This window comes from Pristiophorus japonicus, chromosome 10 (genome assembly GCF_044704955.1).
Source record: "Pristiophorus japonicus isolate sPriJap1 chromosome 10, sPriJap1.hap1, whole genome shotgun sequence".
NCBI classification, from domain to species: Eukaryota; Metazoa; Chordata; class Chondrichthyes; family Pristiophoridae; genus Pristiophorus; species Pristiophorus japonicus.
The window spans coordinates 131,828,766-131,854,954 of record NC_091986.1 but is presented as its reverse complement, the minus strand read 5'-3'; the positions used below and the strand labels follow the sequence as shown (position 1 = coordinate 131,854,954).

The following is a 26,189-nucleotide window of genomic DNA, read 5'->3' as shown; positions in this document are numbered from 1 at the left end:
CCAGAGAGGCAATTTCATGAGGGGATCCCCGCCACTCGGTAAGGGGGCGGCACATGCACACCGCGACGGAAAACAGGGGGAGCGCTCCCGGACACCACTCCAAAACTCATGAAGAATAATTTCCAATGGCGGCCCCTCTGCGGAGAGTCGGCGGCCATTCAACGCCACCCCGTAGCCACCCTTTCAGGTGGCCAGAGGCCTTATAGGAAGGGGCAATTTCGGCCCCAATATATTTTATCAAGTAACAAGTAACATTATATTAATTTTTATTCTCTTCAGTATAGTTAAATGATGTTATAAATGAGACATTTAGAAAGCCACTTAAGTAGAAACAAATGTGGGAAAAAGTAGAAGTCTGATTTCATCATTAACTCAAGTGAATGGTTTTAAGTTACATGAGAACATAAGAACATAAGAAATAGGAACAGGAGTAGGCCTTACGGCCCCTCGAGCCTGCTCCGCCATTCAATAAGATCATGACTGATCTGATCAAGGATTCAGCTCCACTTCCCCACCCGCTCCCCAAAACCCCTTATCCCCTTATCGTTTAAGAAACTGTCTATTTCTGTCTTAAATTTATTCAATGTCCCAGCTTCCACAGCTCTCTGAGGCAGTGAATTCCAGAGATTTACAACCCTCTGAGAGAAGACATTTCTCCTCATCGCTGTTTTAAATGGATGGTATCTTATTCTAAGATCGTGCCCTCTAGTTCTAGTCTCTCCCATCGGTGGAAACATCCTCTCTGCATCCACCTTGTCAAGCCCCCTCATAATCTTATACGTTTCGATAAGATCACCTCTCATTCTTCTGAATTCTCATGAGTAGAGGCCCAACTGACTCAACCTTTCCTCATAAGTCATCCCCGGAATCAACCTGCATGCAGCATTCCAGGTGTAGCCTCACCAATACCTTATATAGCTGTAGCAAGACTTCCCAGCTTTTATACTCCATTCCCTTTGCAATAAGGCCAAGATACCATTGGCCTTCCTGATCACTTGCTGTACCTGCATACTATCCTTTTGTGTTTCATGCACAAGTACCCCCAGGTTCCGCTGTACTGCAGCACTTTGCAATCTTTATCCAACTTGCTCTTAGATTTTTCCTGCCAAAGTGCATGACCTCACACTTTCCAACATTATACTCCATCTGACAAATCTTTGCCCACTCACTTAGCCTGTCTATTTTCTTTTGCAGATTTTTTGTGTCCTCCTCACACGTTGCTTTTTCTCCCATCTTTGTATCATCAGCAAACTTGGCTACGTTACACTCAGTCCCTTCTTCCAAGTCGTTACTATAGATTCTAAATAGTTGGGGTCCCAGCACTGATCCCTGCGGCACCCCACTAGTTACTGGTTGCCAACCAGAGAATGAATCATTTATCCTGACTCTCTATTCTCTGTCAGTTAGCCAATCCTCTATCCATGCTAATATATTACCCCCAACTCCATGAATTTTTATCTGTGCAGTAACCTTTTATGTGGCACCTTGTCAAATGCCTTCTGGAAGTCCAAATACACCACATCCATAGGTTCCCCTTTATCCATCCTGTTCGTTACATCCTCAAAGAACTCCAGCAAATTTGTCAAACATGACTTCCCCTTCATAAATCCATGTTGACGCTGCCTGACCGAATTTTGCTTTTTCAATGTCCTGCTATTGCTTCTTTAATAATGGACCCCAACATTTTCCCAATCACAGACGTTAGGTTAACTGGTCTGTAGTTTCCTGCTTTTTGTCTGCCTCCTTTTTTAAATAAGTTCTATTCGAGACTGGTGTAACCCTAGCATTTGAGGGATATTGTATAGTTGGCCGATATACTTGTGTGACAATTTTATCCATTTGAGATATCTCAAAAGATAATGGGCTCAATTTTCCCCAATGCCGTTTTATGGTGTACTGCAAAAGTTACGCCCATTTTTTTTGGCCCCGACTACACCAAAAAAGTAAGTAGCAAGTTTCCCCATTCTATTTTTTTTAAATTAGCACCGCGCAGCCTCTCCTTTAGCTTCGGGGGGTGGAGGCTAATCTCTGCGCCGAAAAAAACGATGCCCCCCCTTCATGAGTGGGAAAAACAATTATGTTTTTGACATGATTACTATGGGCGCGCATGCCCAGTACAGCCCCCAATCTGCATTCGGCCATTTTTAAAGAGTCAGTTGCATGTGAGAACTTTAATTCTCATTGGAAAAATCGGAGTGGCAATACAAGATGCAACGTGGCTCAAGGACCAAGAATTTCTTACAGGATGAAGTGGAAGCACTGGTTACTGTAATTGAGGCCAGATGGCAGGAGCTGGACACGAGCCGAGCTCACATAAAAGTTCCACCCAAAGAAATGAAGAAACGCTGGAACCAACTTGCAGAAGATTACTGTGCAATGGTGACCACCCCGAGGTTTGGAGGCCAATTCAAAAAGAATTGGCAGGACCTTAGTCAAGTAGTTAGTGTAAGTAATATTTTTATTTATTCAATGGAATTGCAATTGTAAATGTGACCATTTGTATGTCCCACCCAGCAGAAAGATATCCTCTCTAAATAGATATATTTTCATCTTTGCAGAGGAAGGTGGCACACAACAAAAGGGAAAGAACTTGAATAGGAGGAGGCCCGGCAAATCTGCACCCACTGACAACCTTAGAAGAGGGGGTTGCTGCTTTGATGGGTCCTGCCTGGAGAAAAGCAACCAACACTGCAAAAGCTGGGCCCACACTCGAGGGAGAGGGTAAGTCCTGCAAATTCCACAATCTGGCTTTGAAAAATGTAAAATATTGCACGGGCTAGCCATGCTTTGGTTCCTGGGGATGTCTCTGTCAGTTACGCTTCGGTTGATGCAATGTGCTATAATTCGTCATGGTCTTTCAAATCAGCCTGCTGCCTGCGCTGTGTGAGCCGACTCATGCCACCACCCTGCTCCCTCCTCTGCCGCTAACTATTGGTCTGTTCTGTTATATTTTACAGAACTTGAGGCCAACCCTGGCGTTGCAAAAGAAGATTCAGACGAGGACGAACCTGACGAAAACATCTTCCAATTCCACCTTCCAGACCAAGAGCATGTGGGTGAGGGGAGGGGGAGGGGGTGGGAGAGGGGATGGATGAAGTCCCCACTGTTCTATTCACTTTTGAAGAGATGCAGGTGCCACCCTTTGAGGTGCTGGCCCCTTCCCTGAGTAGTGGTTTGAGTGTTGGTGGGGCATTCCATGGTTTCCCACCGTCCGAGACTGGGGATTGCAGTGGAGTGCAGCGAGGCACACCCAGGGCCCCACCGTCCCAGGCTGCAGGTCCCACTGGGATGCAGCGAGCCACACCCAGGGTGAGGAGGGGAAGGAGAGCTCGACTGCGCTCTCCTGAGGTGCAGGATCTAACAGATGTGGTGCAAATGATGGCAATAAGTGTGGAGAGCATTGACCTTACACGATCACTCCTGGACACCATCAGTGGGGTGGGTGATGAGGTATCGGGACTGTCAGGACAAGTAACAACACTCTCACCAGAAATGGGAACAATGTCCCGAAACATCATAAGAACATAAGAAATAGGAACAGGAGTAGACCATACGGCCCCTCGAGCCTGCTCCGCCATTCAATAAGATCATGGCTGATCTGATCAGGGACTCAGCTCCACTTCCCCGCCCGCTCCCCATGACCCCTTATCACGTTATCATTTAAGAAATTGGCTATTTCTGGCTAAAATTTATTCAATGTCCCAACTTCCACAGCTCTCTAAGGCAGATTTAGAACCCTCTGAGAGAAGAAAATTCTCCTCAACTCTGTTTTAAATGGGCGGCCCCTCTAGTTCTAGTCTCCCCCATCAGTGGAAGCATCCTCTCTGCATCCACCCTGTCAAGCCCCCTCATAACCTTATATGTTTCGATAAGATCACCTCTAATTCTTCTGAATTCCAATGAGTAGAGGCCCAACCTACTCAACCTTTCCTCATAAGTCAACCCCCTCATCTCCAGAATCAACCGAGTGAACCTTCTCTGAACTGCCTCAAAGCAAGTATATCCTATTGTAAATATGGAAACCAAAACTGCATGAGGGAGGGAATGTCGCAGGTAGCTGATGAGCTGTCAATGAACATGAGGGAGGGAATGTTGCAGGTAGTTGAGACACTGTCGGCGAACATGAGGGAGGGAATGTTGGAGCTGGTTGAGACATTGTCAGTGAACATGAGGGAGGGAATGTGGGAGTTTGTTGCTGTAATAAGGGAACATGCCCAGACCCCGTGCCCATTGACGAAATCGACTGCCACTCCCACTCCAATCCCCAGACCAGCCTCTGAAAGAGGCCCAAGATGGGCTTTCCACATTACCGCCTGCCCCCGCCCCCGCACCCCCCCTCCCCATCAGGAAGTGCGCATTACACGAGATGTTCGAAAGAATAAGCTTGGTACCAACCCGAGAAACACTGTGCCACCACCTGCGGGCAGGGATGGTGTCCACAAAAGCAAGTGCAGCGGGTGGGATTCGAATAAAGTGGAGAAGAGATGGGCGAAGCCTTTCTTTGCTGTTGTTCATGTTGTTATTATTATTACTGTTGTGGGAGTTTGGGGACATCGGAGAGGCCTATAAAGGCCAGCGGCAGTCGAGAGGCAGCGGTAGAGGAGAGGCGGGAGTTCAGGGCATTGGTGAGGCCTATAAAGGCCAGCCGGTGCAGCTGCAGCGGGGAGAGAGGGCAAAAAAGAAGTAGAAAGAAATCGAAAGGTGACGTCATGGCCAAGGGGGCAAGTGATTGGCTGGTGATTGGTAAGTAGCTGTTCTTTTTTCTTTTCTTTATCAGTAAGTAACATTTTGCATTTTTGTTGCCAAATTAAGTTTATCTAAGGGTTAAATCATGGCAGGACAGCTCGGACACGTGTTATGCTCCTCCTGTACTATGTGGGAAGTCAGGGTGCTTCCGGTGTCCCTGACGACTACGTGTGTGGGAAGTGTGTCCGGCTGCAGCTCCTGATGGACTGCATTGCGGCACTGGAGCTGCGGGTGGATTCACTCTGGAGCATCCACGATGCTGAGAATTATGTGAATAGCATGTTTAGCGAGTTGGTCTTGCCACAGGTAAAGGGTACACAGCCAGATAGTAAATGGGTGACCAACAGGAAGAGCAGTGCAAGGAAGGTAATGCAGGGTCCCCTGCGGTCATCCCCCTGCAAAACAGATACACCACTTTGAGTACTGTTGAGGGGGATGACTCATCAGGGGGGTGCAGCAGCTAAGTTTATGGCACCGTGGTTGGCTCTGCTGCACAGGAGGGCAGGAAAAAGAGTGGGAGAGTGAAAGTGATAGGGGATTCGATTGTAAGGGGAATAGATAGGCATTTCTGCGGCCGCAAACGAGACTCCAGGATGGTATGTTGCCTCCCTGGTGCAAGGGTCAAGGATGTCTTGGAGCGGGTGCAGGACATTCTGAAAAGGGAGGATGAACAGCCAGTTTTCATGGTGCATATAGGTACCAACGATATAGGTAAAAAACGGGATGAGGTCCTATGAGACGAATTTAGAGAGCTAGGAGCTAAATTAAAAAGTAGGACCTCAAAAGTAGTAATCTCAGGATTGCTACCAGTGCCACGTGCTAGTCAGAGTAGGATTCGCAGGATAGCTCAGGTGAATATGTGGCTTGAGGAGTTGTGCAGAAGGGAGAGATTCAAATTCCTGGGACATTTGAACTGGTTCTGGGGGAGGTGGGACCAGTACAAACTGGACGGTCAGCACCTGGGCAGGACCAGAACCAATGTCCGAGGGGGAGTGTTTGCTAGTGCTGTTGGGGAGGAGTTAAACTAACATGGTAGGGGTTGGAAACCTATGTAGGGAGACAGAGGGAAATAAAATAGAGGCAGAAGCAAAAGATAGAAAGGAGAATAGTAAAAGTGGATGGCAGAGAAACCCAAGGCAAAAAACAAAAAGGGCCACATTACAGCAAAATTCTAAAGGAGCAAAATGTGTTAAAAAGATAAGCCTGAAGGCTCTGTGATTCAATGCGAGGAATATTCGGAATAAGGTGGACAAATTAACTGTGCAGACAGCAGTTAACAGATATGATATAATTGGCACCACGGAGACATGGCTCCAGAGTGTCCAAGGCTGGGATCTCAACATCCGGGGGTATTCAACATTTAGGAAGACTGGCAGAGAGGAAAAGGAGGTAGGTTGCTGGTTAAAGAGGAAATTAATGCAATAGTAAGGAGGAACATTAGCCTGGATGATCTGGAATCTGTATGGGTGGAGCTGCGGAATACCAAAGGGCAGAAAACGCTAGTGGGAGTTGTGTCCAGACCACCAAACAGTAGTAGTGAGGTTGGGGACAGCATCAAACAAGAAATAAGGGATGTGTGCAATAAAGGTACAGCAGTTATCATGGGTGACTTTAATCTACATATTGATTGGGCTAACCAAACTGGTAGCAATGCGGTGGAGAAGGATTTCCTGGAGTGTATTAAGGATCGTTTTCTAGACCAATATATCGAGGAACCAACTAGAGAGCTGCCATCCTAGACTGGGTGATGAGTAATGAGAAGGAACTAATTAGCAATCTTGTTGTGCGAGGCTCCTTGGGGAAGAGTGACCATAATATGGTAGAATTCTTTATTAAGATGGAGAGTGACACAGTTAATTCGGAAACTAGGGCTTTTTCTTAAGGAAAGGTAACTTTGACGGTATGAGGCGTGAATTGGCTAGAATAGACGGGCAAAGGCTATTTAAAGGGTTGAAGGTGGATAAGCAATGGCAAACATTTAAAGATCACATGGATGAACTTCAGCAATTGTACATCCCTGTCTGGAGTATAAATAAAACGGGGAAGGTGGCTCAACCGTGGCTAACAAGGGAAATTAAGGATAGTGTTAAAACCAAGAAAGAGGCATATAAATTGACTAGAAAAGGCAACAAACCTGAGGACTGGGAGAAATTTAGAATTCAACAGAGGAGGACCAAGGGATAAATTAAGAGGGGGAAAATAGAATACGAGAGGAAGCTTGCAGGGAACATAAAAACTGACTGCAAACGCTTCTATAAATATGTGAAGAGAAAAAGCTTAGTGAAGACAAAAGTAGGTCCCTTGAGTTGGGTTCAGGTGAATTTATAATGGGGAACAAAAAAATGGCAGACCAATTGAACAAATACTTTGGTTCTGACTTCACGAAGGAAGACTCAAATAACCTTTCGCATGTACTAGGGGACAGTAAGTCTAGTGAGAAAGAGGAACTGAAGGATATCCTTATTAGGTGGGAAATTGTGTTCGGGAAATTGATGGGATTGAAGCCGATAAATCCCCAGGGCCTGATAGTATGCATCCCAGAGTACTTCAGGAAGTGGCCCTAGAAATAGTGGATGCATTGGTGATCATTTTCCAACAGTCTATCGATCTGGATCAGTTCCTATGGACTGGAGGGTAGCTAATGTAACACCACTTTTTAAAAAAGGAGGGCGAGAGAAAACGGGTAATTATAGACCGGTTAACCTGACATCAGTAGTGGGGAAAATGTTGGAATCAATCATTAAGGATGAAATAGCAGCGCATTTGGAAAGCAGTGACAAGATCGGTCCAAGTCAGCATGGATTTATGAAAGGGAAATCATGCTTGACGAATCTTCTGGAATTTTTTGAGGGTGTAACTCGCAGAGTGGACAAGGGAGAACCAGTGGATGTGGTGTATTTGGATTTTCAAAAGGATTTTGACAAGGTCCCGCACAAGAGATTGGTGTGCAAAATCAAAGCACGTGGTATTGGGGGTAATGTACTGACGTGGATAGAGAACTGGTTGGCAGACAGGAAGCAGAGAGTCGGGATAAACGGGTCCTTTTCAGAATGGCATGCAGTGACTAGTGGAGTGCCGCAGGGCTCAGTGCTGGGACCCCAGCTCTTTACAATATACATTAACGATTTAGATGAAGGAATTGAGTGTAATATCTCCAAGTTTGCAGATGACACTAAACTGGGTGGCGGTGTGAGCTGTGAGCAGGACGCTAAGAGGCTGCAGGGTGACTTGGACAGGTTAGCATGGCAGATGCAGTATAATGTGGATAAATGTGAGGTTATCCATTTTGGGAGCAAAAACACGATAGCAGAATATTATCTGAATGGCGGCAGATTAGGAAAAGGGGAGGTGCAACAAGACCCGGGTGTCATGGTTCATCAGTCATTGAAAGTTGGCATGCAGGTACAGCAGGCGGTGAAGAAGGCAAATGTTATTTTGGCCATCATAGCTAGGGGGTTTGAGTATAGGAGCAGGGAGGTCTTACTGCAGTTGTACAAGGCCTTAGTGAGGCCTCACCTGGAATATTGTGTTCAGTTTTGGTCTCCTAATCTGATGAAGCACGTTCTTGTTATTGAGGGATTGCAGCGAACGTTCACCAGACTGATTTCAGGGATGGCTGGACTGTCATATGAGGAGCAACTGGATCAACTGGGCCTTTATTCACTGGAGTTTAGAAGGATGCGAGGGGATCTCATAGAAACGTATAAGATTCTGACGGAACTGGACAGGTTAGATGTGGGAAGAATGTTCCCGATGTTGGGGAAGTCCAGAACCAGGGGACATAGTCTTAGGATAAGGGGTAAGCCATTTAGGACTGAGATGAGTAGAAACCTCTTCACTCAGAGTTGTTATCTTGTGGAATTCCCTGCCGCAGAGAGTTGTTAATGCCAGTTCTTTGGATATGTTCAAGAGGGCCACTTAGATATGGCCCTTACGGCTAAGTGGATCAAGGGGTATGAAGAGAAAGCAGGAAAGGGGTACTGAGGGAATGATCAGCCATGATCTTATTGAATGGCGGTGTAGGCTCGAAGGGCCGAATGGCCTACTCCTGCGCCTATTTTCTATGTTTCTATGTTTCTAACTGTTCTCAAATTAATAGTTTTTTGTAAGTTATGTAAATTTCCAAGTTTAAAAATTTGTAAGTGATCTTTAAGTTTGTAAATGATCTTAACTGATGTAAGAATATGTTTATTAAAATTAAGTACAAACAAGTGTTTGTTAAACTTTTGAATAAAATATATTTTAAATTATAACTGAATCATTTCCATTATTTGTTCCATTATTAACACAAATTTTTGAAGTAAAGAATAATAATTTCCATTGTTCGTTCCATTAACACAACACAACATTATGGAACAGATCAAAACAGTAAACATGGTCCATTTGGAATAGTTGCCGCTGAGCCTTCAGGCAGCAAAGCGTTCACGGATGAACTGCTGGCACAAGGCTCGAGCAATCATTAAAGGGGCATAACGCCTGCCCTGCTCCGCCATCGTGCTCTGGGTTCAGGTAGTTGCATGACTTCCTCGTCCTCCTCCTCTTCCTCGTCATCTGCATCTTCCTCCTCATCATGAGCCACTCTCACCTCAGGTGAGCCTTCTACTATCAGCTGCTGCTGCCTCATGATGGTTAAGTTATGCAGCATGCAGCACACAACAGTGAACTGACTGACAATCGCAGGAGAGTATTGCAAGTAGCCTCCGGAATTGTCCAGGCATCGGAAACGCTGTTTCAAGATGCCAATGGTCCTCTCTATTATGCTGCGCGTCGCAATTTGTGACATGTTTTATTCCCAGTCAGCTTGAGTGTTGGTGGGACATTCCATGGTTTCCCACTGTCTGAGGCTGCAGATCCCAGTGGGAGGCAGCAAGGTACACCCAGGGCCCACCGTCCCAGGCTGCGGGTCCCAGTGTGATGCAGCAAGGCACAACCAGGGCCCCACCATCTGAGGCTGCGGGTCTCAATGGGATGCAGCAAGGCACACCTAGGGCCCCACCGTCCGAGGCTGTAGGTCCCACTGGGATGCAGCGAGCCACACCCAGGGTGAGGAGGGGAAGGAGAGCTCGACCGCGCTCTTCTGAGGTGCAGGATCTAACAGATGTGGTGGAAATGATGGCAATGAGTGCTGAGAGCATTGACCTTACCCGATCACTCCTGGATACCATCAATGGGGTGGGTGATTGGGGTGTCTTATGAGAAATAGGACGCTGTCTGGGAACAGGAGAGAGGGAATATCTCAGTCCAGAGAAACAATGTTGGTGCACATGAAGGAGGGAATGTCGCAGATAGCTGATGCACTATCAGCGAACATGGGGGTGGGAATGTCGCAGGTAATTCAAACACTGTCAGTGGACATGAGGGAGGGAATGTTGCATGTAGTTGAGACACTGTTGGTGAACACAAGGGAGGGAATGTGGCAAGTAGCTGATACACTGTCGGCAAACATGAGAGTGGGAATTTTGCAGGTACTTGAGATACTGTCAGGGCACATGAGGGAGGGAATGTTGGAGTTAGCTGCTGCAATAAGGGAACACACCCAGACCCCACGCCCATTGACAGTATCAACTGCTAGTCCCATTCCAATCCCCATTACCGGCTGCCCCCCCCCCCTCCCCTGTGCCCCCCATCAAGCAGTGCGCATTACTCAAGATGTTCAAAAGAATAAGCTTGGTACCAACCCGAGAGAGGCTGCAGGGCACCTGTGGTCAGCGGAAGTGGAGTCACCAAGACCAAGCGCAGCGGGCGGTCTTAGAATAAGCTGGAGGAGAGGTGGGTGCGGCCTTTCTTTGCTGTTGTTGTTGGTGGTGGTGTTATTATTGTTGTTACTATTATAACTGTTCTCAACTTAAATGTTTTTTGTAAGTTATGTAAATTTACAAGTTTAAAACTTAGTAAGTGATCTTAAAGTTTGCAAGTGATCTTAGAGTTTGTAAGTGATCTTAAAGTTTGTAAGTGATCTTTACTGAAAATTTTAAAGTTTGATACAAGAATATGTTTATTAAAGTTAAGTACAACCAATTGTTTGTTAAACTTTTGAATAAAATATATTTTAAATTATAACTGAATCATTTACATTAGTTGTTCGATTTTTGATTTACACAACTTTTTGAAGTAAAGAAGAATCATTTCCATTATTTGTTCCATTAACACAACACAACATTATGGAACAGGTCCAAACAGTAAACATGGTCCATGTGGAATAGGTGCCGCTGAGCCTTCAGGCAGCAAAGTGTTTATCGATGAACTGCTGGCGCAAGGCTCGAGCAATCGTTAAAGGGGCATGACGGTCCACCCTCCTCCGCCGTCGTGCTCCAGGCTCAGGTAGTTGCATGGCTTCCTCGTCCTCCTCCTCCTCGTGATCTGCATCTTCTTCATCATTATCATCAGCCACTCTCACCTCAGGTGGGTCTTCTGCTATCAGCTGCTGCTGCCTCATGATGGTTAAGTTATGCAGCATGCAGCACACAACAGTGAACTGACCGACAATCTCAGGAGAGTATTGCAAGTAGCCTCCGGAATGGTCCAGGCATCGGAAATGCTGTTTCAAGATGCCAGTGGTCTTCTCTATTATGCTGCGCATTGCAATGTGCGGCATGTTTTATTCCTGGTCAGCTTCCATCTGGATTATGCGTAGGGGCATCATAAGCCAGGTGGCGAGGCTGTACCCTTTGTCTCACAGCTGCCAGCCCTTCTGGCTGCTGCTGAAACATGGCAGATATAACACTCTCACATAGGATGAATGCATCATGGGTGCTCCCAAGGTATCTTGCATCAGCTGACATGATGCAATGCATGTCGTCACACACGAGCTGCACATTAACAGAGACTTTTCTGTTCCTGTACATCTCGGAATCCTCCAAAGGTGCTCGCAAGGTGATGTGGGTACAATCATTGCAGCCCTGTACCTTTGGGAAGCCAGCAGTCCTGGAGAAGCCCACAGCCCTGTCATGCATTGCCTGGACGGTCATGAGGAACTTTATGTAATCATTCCTCTGGGCATATAGTGCAGCAGTCACCTGCCGAATGGAGATATGTGTTGCATGTTGAGAAATGGTGCAAACATCCCCAGTTGTGGCCTGGAATGATCCAGATGCATAGAATGAAAGTGCAGCTGTAACCTTCACTTTAACTGACAAAGCAGTCCTCCTGACACTTCTAGGTTTTACCAACTCACAGATCTCGGTTACAACATCTTTGCGGAAACCCAGCCTTCTCACACAGTCTACATCACTCAGGTGCAGGTACGAACACCTGTCTCTATATAACCGATGTGGGTAAGGCCTCCTGCCCTTCATCCTACAGACTCTGAGGTTCCTCATGCGATAACGTTGAATCAATCGTCTCCTCCACATGCACAAGGTATGGCATTGTCAGTACTGCACCCATGATTAAATTTTACCTTTGCAAGAAGCTCAAAGCAGCATGAGAAGCTTTTTTCTTCTCTCTCTCCCCAAGGTCGATGCCCTAATATGGGCAACACCCAGGTCTGTGCTTGTGCAATAGGCTTGCTTCGAACGGGAAGCTAGACATTCAAATGAGGACATTTCGGGCACTGAAGTCTAATGCAATTGTTTAATTTTAGATTTTTTTCAAAGTACCAACCCACCACCGACCAAAAGTCTTCTCACCGGGCTCGAGTGTCGGCCGGCAGAATCGCTCCCTTGCCTGGACACTGGGGCTCGGCAAACATTGATTTTTAAATGTGGGTTTGATTTTCTTAAGCGCCCAGAAGTTTTTTGGGAGTGGTCACATACGCCATCCTAGGAAAACTGTAAGTTGGCCGAAACTTGCATAAAAGTGAAAAACTGACGCAGACATCAGGTTACTGTGACGCAAAAAAAAACTAACCTGAAAAAAATCCTAACTAACTGAGTTACGCTGGCGCACAATCTTTGGGGAAACTTGTATATTTTAATTAAGGCCAAAAAAAGCGGCACATGCCAAAAAAAAGGCGCAGATAACTGGGGAAAATTGAGCCCTGTGTCTCGGGGCTATTAATAGCTAAATCTGAATGGAGGGAGCGAAGAATAATTTTCTTAGATGTTTTAACCCAGTTAGCTTACAATATAGATAACAAAAACACACAGTCTGAGTCTCAGTGGCTTAGTACTTACTGAACGTCATCCTGCTGGAGTCTCATATTTTCTGTCTCATCTTTGCCATTTGTTAACCATTTGATTACAGGGTGAAATTTTCTTTCATAACCAAAATAAACTTTGCACACTAACTGTACAGAATTTCCTGGAATAAAATGTGTAAACTGTTAGAAATGGTGTATATAGTGCACCTGTCACCTCACACAAGCGGCGTTTTTTTCAATCATGGGTGTTGAACTGGTTCACTGCATGGGCTTGCTTGCACATGTAATGCAGAGTGCTGGACTACCTCAATTTTCCAATAAGAGGCTGTCTCCTGATTTGAATAAACTATAGGCTTAGGAAACGCTTGCCGAGCGAGCTTGACCTGAAGCACACTTAGCTGAGGAATGCAAAATTTGACAAGCGGCTGCTCTTAAAGGGCTACTCGCCAGCCATTAAAAGGAAGTTGTGATGGGGGCAGAAAATTGCTCCTTAGTGCTGAATGGTTAGAGGTCCTCTTGCAAGAGGTGCAACAAAGGAGGGTGTCCCAATTTGAAGTTGGATATCACTGTCTGTTAAAAGCACAGGTATAGGCTGCATCGATGAAGGATGCTGATCGAGCCTCTGTAGTCACCCAGGTCCCTTGTGTCTGGCTGTAAATGAGGAAAACATTTGCTGCTATTAGAAAGAAGGCAAAGGTAACTGTACTTTGCACTGTCAGTGATGGCATATATATAAATTGGAAACTAACACACCCTCTGCATGGTACCATTTCAAGCATTGTACATCATTTTTGTCCTCAAAACTGTATGACACTCTTCTCAGGTCCAGGTGGTTGACCTGGGACAGCAAAGAGAAGATGAGGTTTGCTGGCCAAGGTGCTCCTCTGTAATTAGAGACTTTCTCAGTCGGGTCAGTAACCATGGATGCATGAAGGCCAAGAAATAGCTAAATATGCTGCAGATCTGAGAAGATGGCTGCACCATGTGATTTTGGCGACCACCTCACCGAAGCACTAAGGGACATCTTCGTTATTGGAATCGGCCACGAGGGCCTCCTCCATAAACTGTTCTCTGCGGTCACCCTGCAGAAGGCAATCAAAGTGAGCTAGGCATTCATGATTTTGGTCTGCGACTCCAAACAGATGATGACTCACACCCAGAACGCCAACCCAACGAGTACAGTGAACTGAATGGCGACTTTCAGAGGCAAGACTGCTGCCCCGAGTTCCACAACCCTGAGTCCGCCACATGGGGCCAACCGGCTAGCCCATTGCTGGCGCTGTGGAGGAAACCACAGGGCCCACCAGTGCCGATATAAAGACTATACCTGCAAAGGCTGTAACACTAAAGGTCACCTTCAGCAAATGTGTAGAAGAAGTTTTACTCACTGAGTCGCTGAAGAGTTGGCCGATCACCCGGACTCCAGCGCTGATGAAGACAAAGCTGCTCAGCCCCTGGAAGAGGAATACGGAAAATATACCTGTTCCACCGAGGGTTCCCCATGGGAAATGGAAGTAGAAATCAACGGGATTCCAGTCTCGATGGAGATCGACACGCGCGAGCCAGTCGTTGATGAATCAGACAGCCTTTGAGAAACTCTGGGACAATCCTGCTAAATGACCCAAAATGTCCCCAATCCAGGCAAAGCTGCTCACCTACACAAAAGGCACCATTCCAGTCGTTAGCAGCGTGGAGGTCCAAGTATTCCATGGCGGCGCGATGCACAAGCTTCCTTTGTAGATCGTTGCCGGTGATGGTCCAACGCTGCTGGGAAGAAGATGGATGAAGTAAGTCCAAATCTGTTGGAGCGATGAAGGCCTCCGGGCCCCGGTAATCGACATCCTACGCAGCCCCAAACTTGGATCCATCGCGGCACCTGAAAATCCTATCGTCTGACTCGACTGCGCGGCAACGACACAGACTGCACAACCCAACGGCGAGATGATCCAACCTGAACGACCAGACCTCACCTTCCGGACTTCAGCGGCAGGACTCCGAGGGAAGAAGATCGGCGCAGAAAGTAGATTCCCGGCGTCCATGGCAGAACCTGGGGAGAGAAGGATCACCGCAGCCTACCTCATGGAAAGGAAGAAGATGGCGCTCGCACCACAAGGCGAAGCACCTGGAATCAAGATGGCCGTGACCAGACCACGAGGGGCAGCGTTGAGGGAGCAACACATGTTACCGAGCGGCGAACCGGATTGGGGTAAGATTGCAAGGCCCTCTTAAAGGAGACCGGCAACCCAAAACAATTAAAGGGACAGTTCCACTCTTGGCACGGCGATGCCGGTGATATTAAAGATAAAAGTGTAATAAATGAATGCAGATATATAAATGTACTGTTGAATGGTGATGCCAGCAATGCTAATGGGAGAAATGTAACGCATGCTTCAAAAAGTGATGTACGTGACAAGTTTGTACTGTTGAACAGTGATGCCAGTAATGCTAACGTGTCAAATGTAACCAACAAAGGCAGGTATCCAAATGTAACCTTGTATAGAGATACTGATAATACACAAGAAAACATTGTAAGTGACAAATGTGAAAGTGTAAAGAGATATAACAATGTCGAGTCGGCTAGTTGCGATCGGAGCCAATGTATCATGTATGCTAATGATAGAATGAGAAATGATGCCGGGTTCTACATGTGTGCTAACAATGCCAAAGATAACCCCCCGTGGGAAACACCCAGGTCCAGCGGGCTACCTGATTATGTAACCTGCGCTTCTGGGACCAATGTGATGCCCCAGGAAGGGTTCACACACACCCAGTGGGATCATACCCACTGTAGGGACAGCGGTCAATGTGCAGCATAGTCACCATCACTGGCAATCTGCCCCAGATCGGCCCTACCCCACCTGGCCACGAGGACCAGCACCGGGAGCAAGAGGCCAGTATCCTCCAGCTTCCCCGACGGAACCTAGAATGACCAGACTTCCACCACTAATGGAGAACAAGGAGGCCACACCACCCTGTGGCCTGGCCCGCCACTAAATGCCACCACCTACCCATTCAACAATGTATGTACCTTATCCATAACAACATGTACTTGCTCCACCACTGCGGAATCCTCCAACAGTGACACCCACGTGGTCTATGTATGGGGGGGAAAATGGAAGTGTGCAGCCACGAACACATGGATCACATCTGGCACCCACATAACCCTCACCACAACCCCCCACCATCCACTACTGATCAACTCCCCATGTCATGGCAATAAGGACTTGGGAAAGGCTTAGGAGGGAGTGTTGTTATGTATGCATGTTAATGTATGTACTGTAACACCTGACTACTGAATGTACCTTCACTCTGTATACACTATACCTATACCACCAGAGGGTGCTGCTGCTGGAGACCTAAGGGTCACCTGTACACTGCAGGTAACCAAGTATAAAAGGGAGCTCACCTCTTGGTGTCCTCACTCCAGGAGCTGCAATAAAGGACTACGGTCACTACTGTTCAAGTACTATACCCTTATCTCGTGGAGTCGTTATTAGAGTGCTTGCATATACAACAGCCACCACACAACAAAGGCATCGTGTCTGCTTCCTGGATAACAGCCGCTGATGTGCATTATGTCATGCCCAAGTTGGTACCAACTGCAGTACTTTGAACTCGAGGGAACTCTACCACCCAGTGACAGCTAAATATCTTGTCCAGTTAATGTCTCCTTTCCACAGGAACAGCAATGATGACATTGCTGCATGCAACAACAGCATCTATCATTTGCTTGATGCATGTGTGGCATTTTAGAGCTCCTCAAAAACTCTTCCTTGTTTAAAGAATCCCGCACTTTCAGAACCTAGCTAGGAATACCCATGCTCAGCAGCTTTTCAGTGCCATTTAAATGCTCACAGCAAGTACTGAAGGAAAGCATTGGCAGCAAAAAAAAACAAAAATGCAAAGATAAGAGTTTCCAGCAAGAACAACTAATGCATTGGGCAAAATATAGCAACGCTGCCTAGTTAAAAATAGCTTCGCCACTGGCCATAATATGCATCCACCATTAAGAAGCCGGTTTGAGCAAGCTATGCCTCAGGATCTCAAATGCATCCATAGGAAATGGCTGAGCAGTATGCAGTGGAAGGTCTCTTATCCGCAGTCGGGACCTTCTCAGATTTCCAGAGAGGAGGCACGTTTGCATAAAGCTTGCACATACCAGTAACAAAGCCTAACTCTTGCCTAAAAAATTGCCAGTTTGAAAATGGAACTGTGAATTGGGATCTGATCCCTGACGCGGAGCTGTGGAAACATGGGACAACAATGTAATCAGCCCACACAATTCCTTAGTATTGAGGCTTATAATATAGAGGGTGAATTTATGATCTGACACTCCCAGTGGGGAGTAGCACTCATAGGGAGCTCCTCTCAGTGGGTAGTCATTGATTTCCCGAGATGTGCTATTCCCCTCTGGCAGTGTCGGATTGCAGAATCTAAAAAATTATGCACATTTATGCCATACAAATGAAAACTTGTCCTGACTTACCAAGCTCTACTTCAATTGTTTTTACTCCATGAGGGTCAATGACGGTTGGAGTATTCCTTGTGTCACCAACTGAAATAAAAAACATTTGTAAAATTGTCACACCCAGAGTGCTGTGATGTCAGTTTGTTTTGTTTCTTTTAGGTTTAACGCTTTTTATACAATTTAAGATAACTAATCTTATTTTATCAGAGCAATACCACAATATGTCACGTAGCAGAAACCAAAGGAAATGGAATCAGTCAGCGCTGAGATTATCTCCAAAAACAAAATGTTAATCTACTTTTAGCGTTGCTAGGTAGGGACATTGGTTCTGATTTTCCAAGTTTTACCCTCTATCCTGCAGGCCAATGTAAATCAAGCTATAGAGAGTTCTCCAGAGTCCCACTGTATTTTAGGTGGGCAGAAACTATTAGGGCAAATATTCAAGCTTCTCTTGCCAGGCTTTCATAGTAAATTAACGTAAGTTAATATAAGGTCCAATGTATGCACTACAGAGCCACGATTGTGAGGACAATATATATTTGATTCTAATAAACAATCTATTTGATAAGGATCTAAACAGCACTGGCAGAAAAAATTGACAACTTTCTGGTGTGATGGAAAGCTCTGAGAGTGAATATGTCACCCACTTTGGGCAGCTATTTTTCAGCATTTGGCAGAAAATGATGCAGTTTTAACTTCAATTCCTTTCAGCACCCTTTTTTCTTCATTCTTGATTAACTAATTTGTAATTTCATCTCAACCATTATCATTACTTTTCTTTCTGAGGGTGCTATGGTGCACTTATGCCACTTTCTATGAACTGATCATTCATCCTCCTTCCATTAGAGGGGATAGGATTAGAAGGTTTCAATGCCTCCCACGAACTCTAGTGCTCAATCATTTAACTTTCACATGTTTCTCCTTCACCTAGGGTTGCCAACTCTGGTTTGATGTATTCCTGGAGATTTGATATGTGACCATTGATTACTTGACATTCAATCACGTTACACTGCTCAAGTGATGCTTAATCACATGACATTTGACCACATGACATTTCTCCATTGTTTGCAAAAGTTATTGCATTTATCTTAGTTGAGTGTATCAGAGGGGGATTTTAACATGGGTGAGCAAGTATGAATGGATGCAGGTGGGGGTTAAATGTGCAAAAATTCCAAGCGTGTCAGGAAGCCAACTGCAACCCACCGACTTCTGGGTTTTACTGAGGTGGAACAAGGGGCGGGCAGCCAACCCGCTCCCAGGAGACGGGTTGGCATTTTAAATATGTTGATCAGGCTGGAAGCCTCAGATTTAACCTGCTTTGCAGGTTTTACTGTGGCTGGCCGGGTTTCATGGAACTCGGCAGCTGCAGGGAGGCGAGGGCATCCTCATGGAGCACTCCTTGTGGGCCAGGAGAAGCAGGACTGATAATGTGGGAAAAACCCTCTCGCCTAGCATGGCCTTTCTGTAGGAGACCCATCGAGAGGGGTTTGGAGTTTGGCAAACTGTATACACTAAAGGGTAAATTTTGGTCTTTACGGGGTTCAATAATTCAGACACATGTCCTGGTACGATTTTTCATCCTGTGTACCATTCGTGCTTTTTGCTGCTAATTCCTATCCAAATCACATGGGAAAGGGGGTCAATTTGGGAAGGCTCTGCTCCTGGTGCAGAGTCTGACTTGATCGGAGCATAGGTGAGAATTGGATGTGCAGGTAATAACTAAAATTAATCATCAGAAAATCGGGAGCATGCCTTCCATGCCCAAATCCCAGATTCAATTTTCTGTCAAATGAGAATCTATACCTGAAGAAGAGCCTCAAAAAATGTGTCTGAAATTACTATTCTAATTTATTAAAACCTATACCTCGTAGTTGATGATGCAATGATTGGATGATGAAACTTCTTTGGGCCGGTCTCAGTCTACATGTTATTTTATATCCCAAACATTAATGCTCATTCTGTTGTTACAAAGCTTTTCTTGACCTTGGCTCTCAAATGTGTCCTGTCGAGTGGTCAGAAGTGATTTAACTGTGCTCTGGGTTATCAGGCAAACAGACTATCTGGTATGTCAAGCTTTTCTCTCAAGAACAAGAAGGTCTACTTCTCATCATTGTGAGGGCTCCTGATGAGAGAAAGTGTAGCTCAAAGGCCTTGGTTTCCTCTCCTTTCCAATATCCTTCATGATTCCTACTCGAAGAATGAAGAAGCGCATGTTGTGCTGCACATAAAACAGCCTTCAGGATTAATTGAGGCAGGGACAATTAAAAACTCTACACTGTACTTATTACATGAGAAAACAGCATCACAATTGAAACTCCACTGTGCCCAATGAACGTTGGAGGAGTTGTGGAGAACCGGAAAGATTTTCGTCATATTTTGAACTTTTCTTCAGGTTTAAAAAAATTATGATTCAGTTCCTCCCTTTCTGTCTCGTCCTCAAAGTGTGACTCACACTGGGATAGGGTTCCATGGGCTTGACAGACTGTCTCATTCCTGCATTCTGTTCATCTAGTGTGCAAGTACAGACTATGAGTCTGAGCTATTTAATTGTAGGGTGCATTAAGATGAAAAATTATTCAGGTGAACAGAATAGGTACTTATCAAAGCAATTCAATATTATTAGTACATTTCTCCACTTACCTATAACTCTCACTGCAAATGTTCTTTTCACAAGCCACTGGATTTTATTTTCAAAGAACTCAAAGGTACACGTGTAATTGCCAGAATCTAATTCATATATTGTATTTAAATGGATTTGATCACTTTTTATTTTGAGAGAAATTCGTTCAGAATATTCTTCAACTATTTCCCCATTCTGAAAGAAATTAAAGCCAATAATAAATTGCAGGAGGCTACAGTATCAGATTTTAATACAGTATCTAATCAGGATTTTGTAAATCCTCAGAAATTGGGTAGTGCAGTAAGTTATAGTACTGTCCTTTTACCTGTTTAAATCAACTCAGAAAGAAAGAAGAGATTGAAATTATATAGCACCGTTACGACTCAGAATGCCCCAAACTGCTTTACAGACAATTAAGCACTTTTGAAGTATAGTCACTGTTGTAATGTAGAAGATTCTAATCTCCTCCACTTGGCACCTGTTAAGGCTCGAGTGAAGCATAAGCCGGTATGGATGGATACTTTGACACTGATGTTTAAGCACACTGACTGGGATATTATTGCAGAATTGCTCATTACGTGCAACCTATGACTATAAACAACTGGCAGAACTGCTGCCCACAACAGTTGGAAGTTTCCCAACCAACATTTACTTCTAGATCTTTTCTTGTTGCAATTATTGGATTGATCACTGATTCCAGGTCCCCGATATTAATGGGAAGGCAGGGAAGGTGTGGAGGAGTGCGGATACGAGTGGAAAACCCGACAAGACCGGGATCGTGGAGTTAAATAAAATCCTGCAGTCTTCCGCCTGACAGCTGACCAGATGGACAGTCTGGCCGGTGGGCGGGAGCACGAGCATGCAGCAGGGATGGTTCCAGTCAGTTAATGGGGTTTGGGGATTGGAGCAGCAGTTGGGAGGTAAGGGGAAGGGCTGAGAACAGAGACACTATCAGGGCTGGGGGGCCACGGGTGAGTCAGCATTCAGGTTTGGGGGAGGTTTTCAGGCCCATGTATCTTGCTGCTCAGACTGGTGAGGGGCCTGAAATATTGCACAGGGCTAATCATAGAATCATAGAATCATATACATTCATGGCACAGAACAAGGCCATTCAGCCCATCGTGTCTGTGTTGGCAGAAAAAGAGCTATCCAGCCTAATCTCACTTTCCGTCTGTTGGTAACGCCACTTCAAGTGCACATCCAAGCACTTTTTAAATGCAATGAGGGCTTTTGCCTGTACCATCATCATCATCATAGGCAGTCCCTCAGGGTTGAGGATGACTTGCTTCCACACTAAAAATGAGTACTCAGGTGACTGATGAATTCATTTTAAATGGTGGAAGATGCCTGTACATGAATTCTTTTAACGTATGGTGGCCGTTGCACACCAGCCTTTACCACCCTTTCAGACAGTGGGTGAAAAAAGTTCTCCTCAACTCCCTGCTAATCCTTCTACCAATTACTTTAAATCTATGCCCCTTGATTATTGACCTCTCTGCTAAGGGAAATAGTTCCTTCCTATCCACTCTATCTAGGCCCCTCTAATCTTATACACCTCAATCAAGTTTTCCCTCAGCCTCCTTTGTTCCAAAGAAAACAATCCCAGCCTATCCAATCTTTCCTCATAGCTAAAATGCTCCAGGCCTGGTAACAACCTCATAAATCTCCTCCATACCCTCTCTAGTGCAATCACATCTTTCCTGTGATGTGGTGACAAGACCTGTATGCAGTCCTCTAGCTGTGGCCTGACTAGTGTTTTATATATTTCAAGCATAATCTCCCTGCTCTTATATTCTATGCCTCGACTAATAAAAGAAAGTATTCCATATACCTTCTTAACCACCTCATCTACCTATCCTGATACCTTCAGGGATCTATGGACATGCACTCCAAGGTCCCTCTGTTCATTTATTTTGTATTCCCTTGCCTTGTTAGCCCTCCTCAAATGCATTACCTCACACTTATCTGGATTGAATTCCATTTGCCACTTTTCTGCTCACCTAGCCAGTCCATTGATATCTTTCTGCAGTCTACAGCTTTCTTCCTTACTATCAGCCACACGGCCAATTTTTGTATCATTTGCAAACACCGTAATCAAGCCCCCTACATTGAAGTCTAAATCATTGATATATGCCACAAAAAACAAGAGACCTAGTACTGAGCTCTGCGGAACTCCACTGGAAACAACCTTCCAGTCACAAGAATACCTGTCGACTTCCTGCCACTGAGCCAATTGTGGTTCCATATTGCCACTTTCCCTTGGATCCTATGGGCTTTTACTTTTTCAGAACAGTCTGCCATGTGGGACCTTGTCAAAAGCCTTGCTAAGATCTATGTAGACTACATCGAACGCATTATTGCCCTCATTGACCCTCCTGGTTACCTGCTGAAAAATTTCAATCATGTTAGTCAGACATGACCGTTCCTTAACAAATCCATGCTGATTGTCCTTGATTAATCTGTGCCTTTCTAAATTACGATTAATACTGTCCCTCCTCACCCAATGTCCACTGTTCCAATAATTTGCCCACCACTGAGGTTAAGCTGACTGGCCTGTAATTATTCGGTCTGTCCCTTTCTCCCATTTTAACCAACTGTACAATGTTAGCAGTCCTCCAGTCCTCCGGCACTACACCTGTAGCCAAAGAGGATTGGAAAATGATGGTCAGATCCAGCTTCTGACTTTCTTTTTCTTCCAATACTATTAATTCCAAAATAGTCATTTAGATTTTTATTTTAGTTTAAAATTGACCTTCTAGTTATATTGCACTCAAGTACTACCTCACACCATTTGCCATGTGGTTTTTAGTACAGCTTAGCTAAGACTGAATTTTAAAAAAATGCCAACCCTGCTTCGAGGCCTGCTTGTAAATCAAGACCGGTGGACCTCAGCCAGCCAATTGGTGGGACTTTTTTTTCAATTTTCAGCTACCCACTGCTGTAATTTCCAGCATCAGCAGGGCAGATGGTAGTTGAAATTATAACAGTATGTAGCACCATGGCATATATTTTGTTTATGTGCAGTTGAATCCTCTGTGTTGAAACATGCTTTCCATCTTATTTTTCTCCATCCTCTGATCTTGTATGGTACTTTTCAGCAGAAATCATTGGATAGCAGTTAAACTTGAACTCTGGCTGACTTTTGTTCCTCTTTAACCCAGGAAACCTGAGGTCAATTATACTGCTGCATTTTTAATCTAGCTGAGAATGCCTAACACCACAGATCTCTTTTTGCCTAACTAATCAATCAGCGTAACTAATATTCTGTTTTGAATTTTGTGCATTAATTTCTGTTTTCTAGCGTATTCAGTGTTCCAACCCCTACATTTTAATTTTGCTTAATTTGGCTTGAATTTTAACTTGAATTCCTGCCTCCAAAATCTGAATTCATCCTCCGATCTTCTCACAAGACATAGGCATCTATAATTGAAATATGTTACATGTTCACATATTCAAACTGCCAATGCTTACCTGGTACCACTTTACAGGAGACCTTAGAGAAGCATTGAAATGCTGAATTCCTGGACATGATATGATATCTGCTGTATTCCGAATTAGGAGAACGTCACAATTTCCAGCATCTTGACAACCTGTTTGGTTCTGCATCTGTACAACGAATACTGCCACCTTAGGACAAAGGCCAGCATTTCTGTTTTTTAAACACAAATAAATTTAAGCATACTGTAAAAGACAAAAGATTATGCTGTTTATTGGAATGTTTTAGTTTCTTAATCAGGTATAAACAACTGCTTATTTTTCCCGGATCAGCTAGGTGTCTGACACACGTGGAAATCCATCACCATGCGTAAGAATTTTTAAATCAAACTGTTGAGAAATCACATATGTAGTCTTTCCAACTGTTTGATTTGGGGATCAGAGTCCCTCTGTAGGGACACACCCTGCTTCCCTACACCCAGAGAAATTAGACGCAGGTTAGCAGTAGCCAAGAGTGTGTGTAAGGCTACTACTAGAGTTTCACCAGAAGAGGCTGCACAGCTTACCTGAGATGGTAAGCTTCCTACTGTTTATCCAGCCAGGACCAACCTACCAATTAGGACCCTGGCTTGCACAGTTATCTGGAGTGAAATGTGAAGGATCCCAGTTCCCACTGGCATGTTTAGCCTTTCAGGTTTCATCAATAAATCAGATTAGCTGGCACATTATTACCAGTGCCGTGGAGTACCGCACACCGATCTAACGCAGCTAGTGGATGATTGAGTCTGCCAGAAAGGATTGATTTGTTTCCAATCTCCCATTATTAGATATGTCATATTGAAACCTGCTTAATACCAAAGAAACCCCACTTGCCTGCTTACTTGCTACCCAAAGCGGATAGTCAGCTACTTGGTTATTAGACAGATGACAATTGTTTGAGCCTTCCCATGGTAGACAGCAGCAATGAGGATGTCATCCTGCATGGCATGGTGAACAGTACAACACAAGTATACAACGATAAACAGTGTAATTCAACTACCTGGCCACAGCATGGACATACAAGTTACCCCATCAAAGGGCGCTTCCACCATTTAGTGGTGTGGAGCTTCAGCAGCAACTGCTTTCTTATCTCCAACTCAATCAAAATAGGCACGGAGCCCTGGATTCATGAGTTTGGGATAGAAATGAATCTGTACCTGTTAATGCCTGCCCAAACCAATTGGCCTGAAGAGCAAGAGAAATTGTTGGAGAGAGCTACGGGGTTGGGCGGGAGGAAATAAGTTGACCGCGATACCTAGCTTTACGGAAAGGATTTTAAAAAAATTATTTACTTTCCGTTGCCAGTCTCGGGGGTCACTGAGAATCCTAAGAAGCTTTAAGAAACAAATTGCCCACCCTGTAGCTGACTCCACCTTCCACAGTGCTGTCTAACATGTTGTTGTAAGCCGGAACCTTCCCTGAAAACATTTCCCTTTTTCAGCACAAAACTACGTAATGTTTTGGTCTTAGATCTCATACAAAGTCTGAAGGAGGCTCTACAATTATGTGTATAAGGTGCGCCGAACCATGAAGGAGATCTACTTGAACATAGATATATGCCACTTTTCCCTGCTATTTTCTCCCTCTCCGAAAAGTAGTCACTCATAGAGCGGAGCAGTTATACGGGCACTGTTAGCTCTTTGATACCATGGCCAAATGGCTACACTTCATGTGTGAAATTGGACAGCGTGTGCAGGCAGAATATTCAAATGGCCTCTCCCATCCTCACCCAATGTCCACTGTGAACTTTTTCAACAGGGGTCATTGTATAATGATTCAGAGCAAGAACCTTGACTGGTTTTTCTGTATCCAGTGCCTTTCTACTTTCAGCCAAAGACCGCCCTAAGTGGAGGAAGTGCATCCGGGAGGGCGCTGAGCACCTCAAAGTCTCATCGCCGAGAGCATGCAGAAATCAAGCTCAGGCTGCGGAAAGAGTGTGCGGCAAACCTGTCCCACCCACCCCTTCCCTCAGGGACTGTGGTTCTCATATTGGACTGTACAGCCACTTAAGAACTCATGTTAAAAGTGGAAGCAAGTCTTCCTCGATTCCGAGGGACTGCCTATGATGATGACTTTCAGCTACCAAAGAACTGCAACCTGGCCAAGAAGTGGTGGAAGAGCAGGAAGATAGTGAAGATGAAGGCACACCGCCACCTAATTTTACATTCACAGCCACCAGCTCAGATACTGACACTGTGCATAATTTAGAGGATAACATAGAGGTGGGATCTGCATGTGAGACACTGGGCACAAGTGGCCTGCAGACAGATCAGGGGCAAAGATAACGCAGGTGCCAGCTCTCCGGAGTGTGAGGTCACACACAAGTTCTGCTGCTGAAGACTCAGATGAGTACTTCGATGGGGCAGGCTACAGAAGAAGGCTGATGGATATGCACAACAAAATGTCTGGTGCTTTGGAAAGCCTGCCCGAAAGCCACCGTCCAGCGTCAATGAGCATGGAAGAGCACGGCACCAACTTGGTACAGGGCTTTGCGCAGAACTTGGAGCTTGCATCTACCACACCACTCCCTGTAGACATTGGCAACTTGAAACAACTATAGAAAGTGCCAAACACTTGCGTTGAGCTCCAAAATGGCAGTGTTCCAAAATGGCAGCGCTGGCGTCAAATGATTGACATCATGATCTGCCTGTTCTGCATACTTCCAGCAAGCATTCACTGCGCATGCGCTAATGACCTCACTAATATGGTGTCCAGCGCGATTCATCCCATGTTTGTAGGTGCGCGCGCAGACACTATTTTGGACCTCTAAGGGCATTCGTAGTGCCAAGACAAATGGCTGT

At 45.2% G+C, this 26,189-nt stretch overlaps 1 protein-coding gene across 1 annotated transcript in view; it reads right to left on the bottom strand.

Annotated features, from left to right (window-relative positions):
* LOC139274627 (interleukin-18 receptor accessory protein-like) overlaps positions 1-26,189 on the bottom strand; it is an 84,739-nt gene that overhangs the window by 24,200 nt on the left and 34,350 nt on the right. Inside the window, exons 4-7 of the mRNA XM_070891305.1 lie at positions 23,386-23,563; positions 19,935-20,109; positions 17,313-17,381; positions 12,861-12,987 (exon numbers count right to left, since the gene is read on the bottom strand). Of these exons, the coding sequence (XP_070747406.1) occupies positions 12,861-12,987; positions 17,313-17,381; positions 19,935-20,109; positions 23,386-23,563 (549 nt within the window). The remainder of the gene's footprint in view (positions 1-12,860; positions 12,988-17,312; positions 17,382-19,934; positions 20,110-23,385; positions 23,564-26,189) is intronic.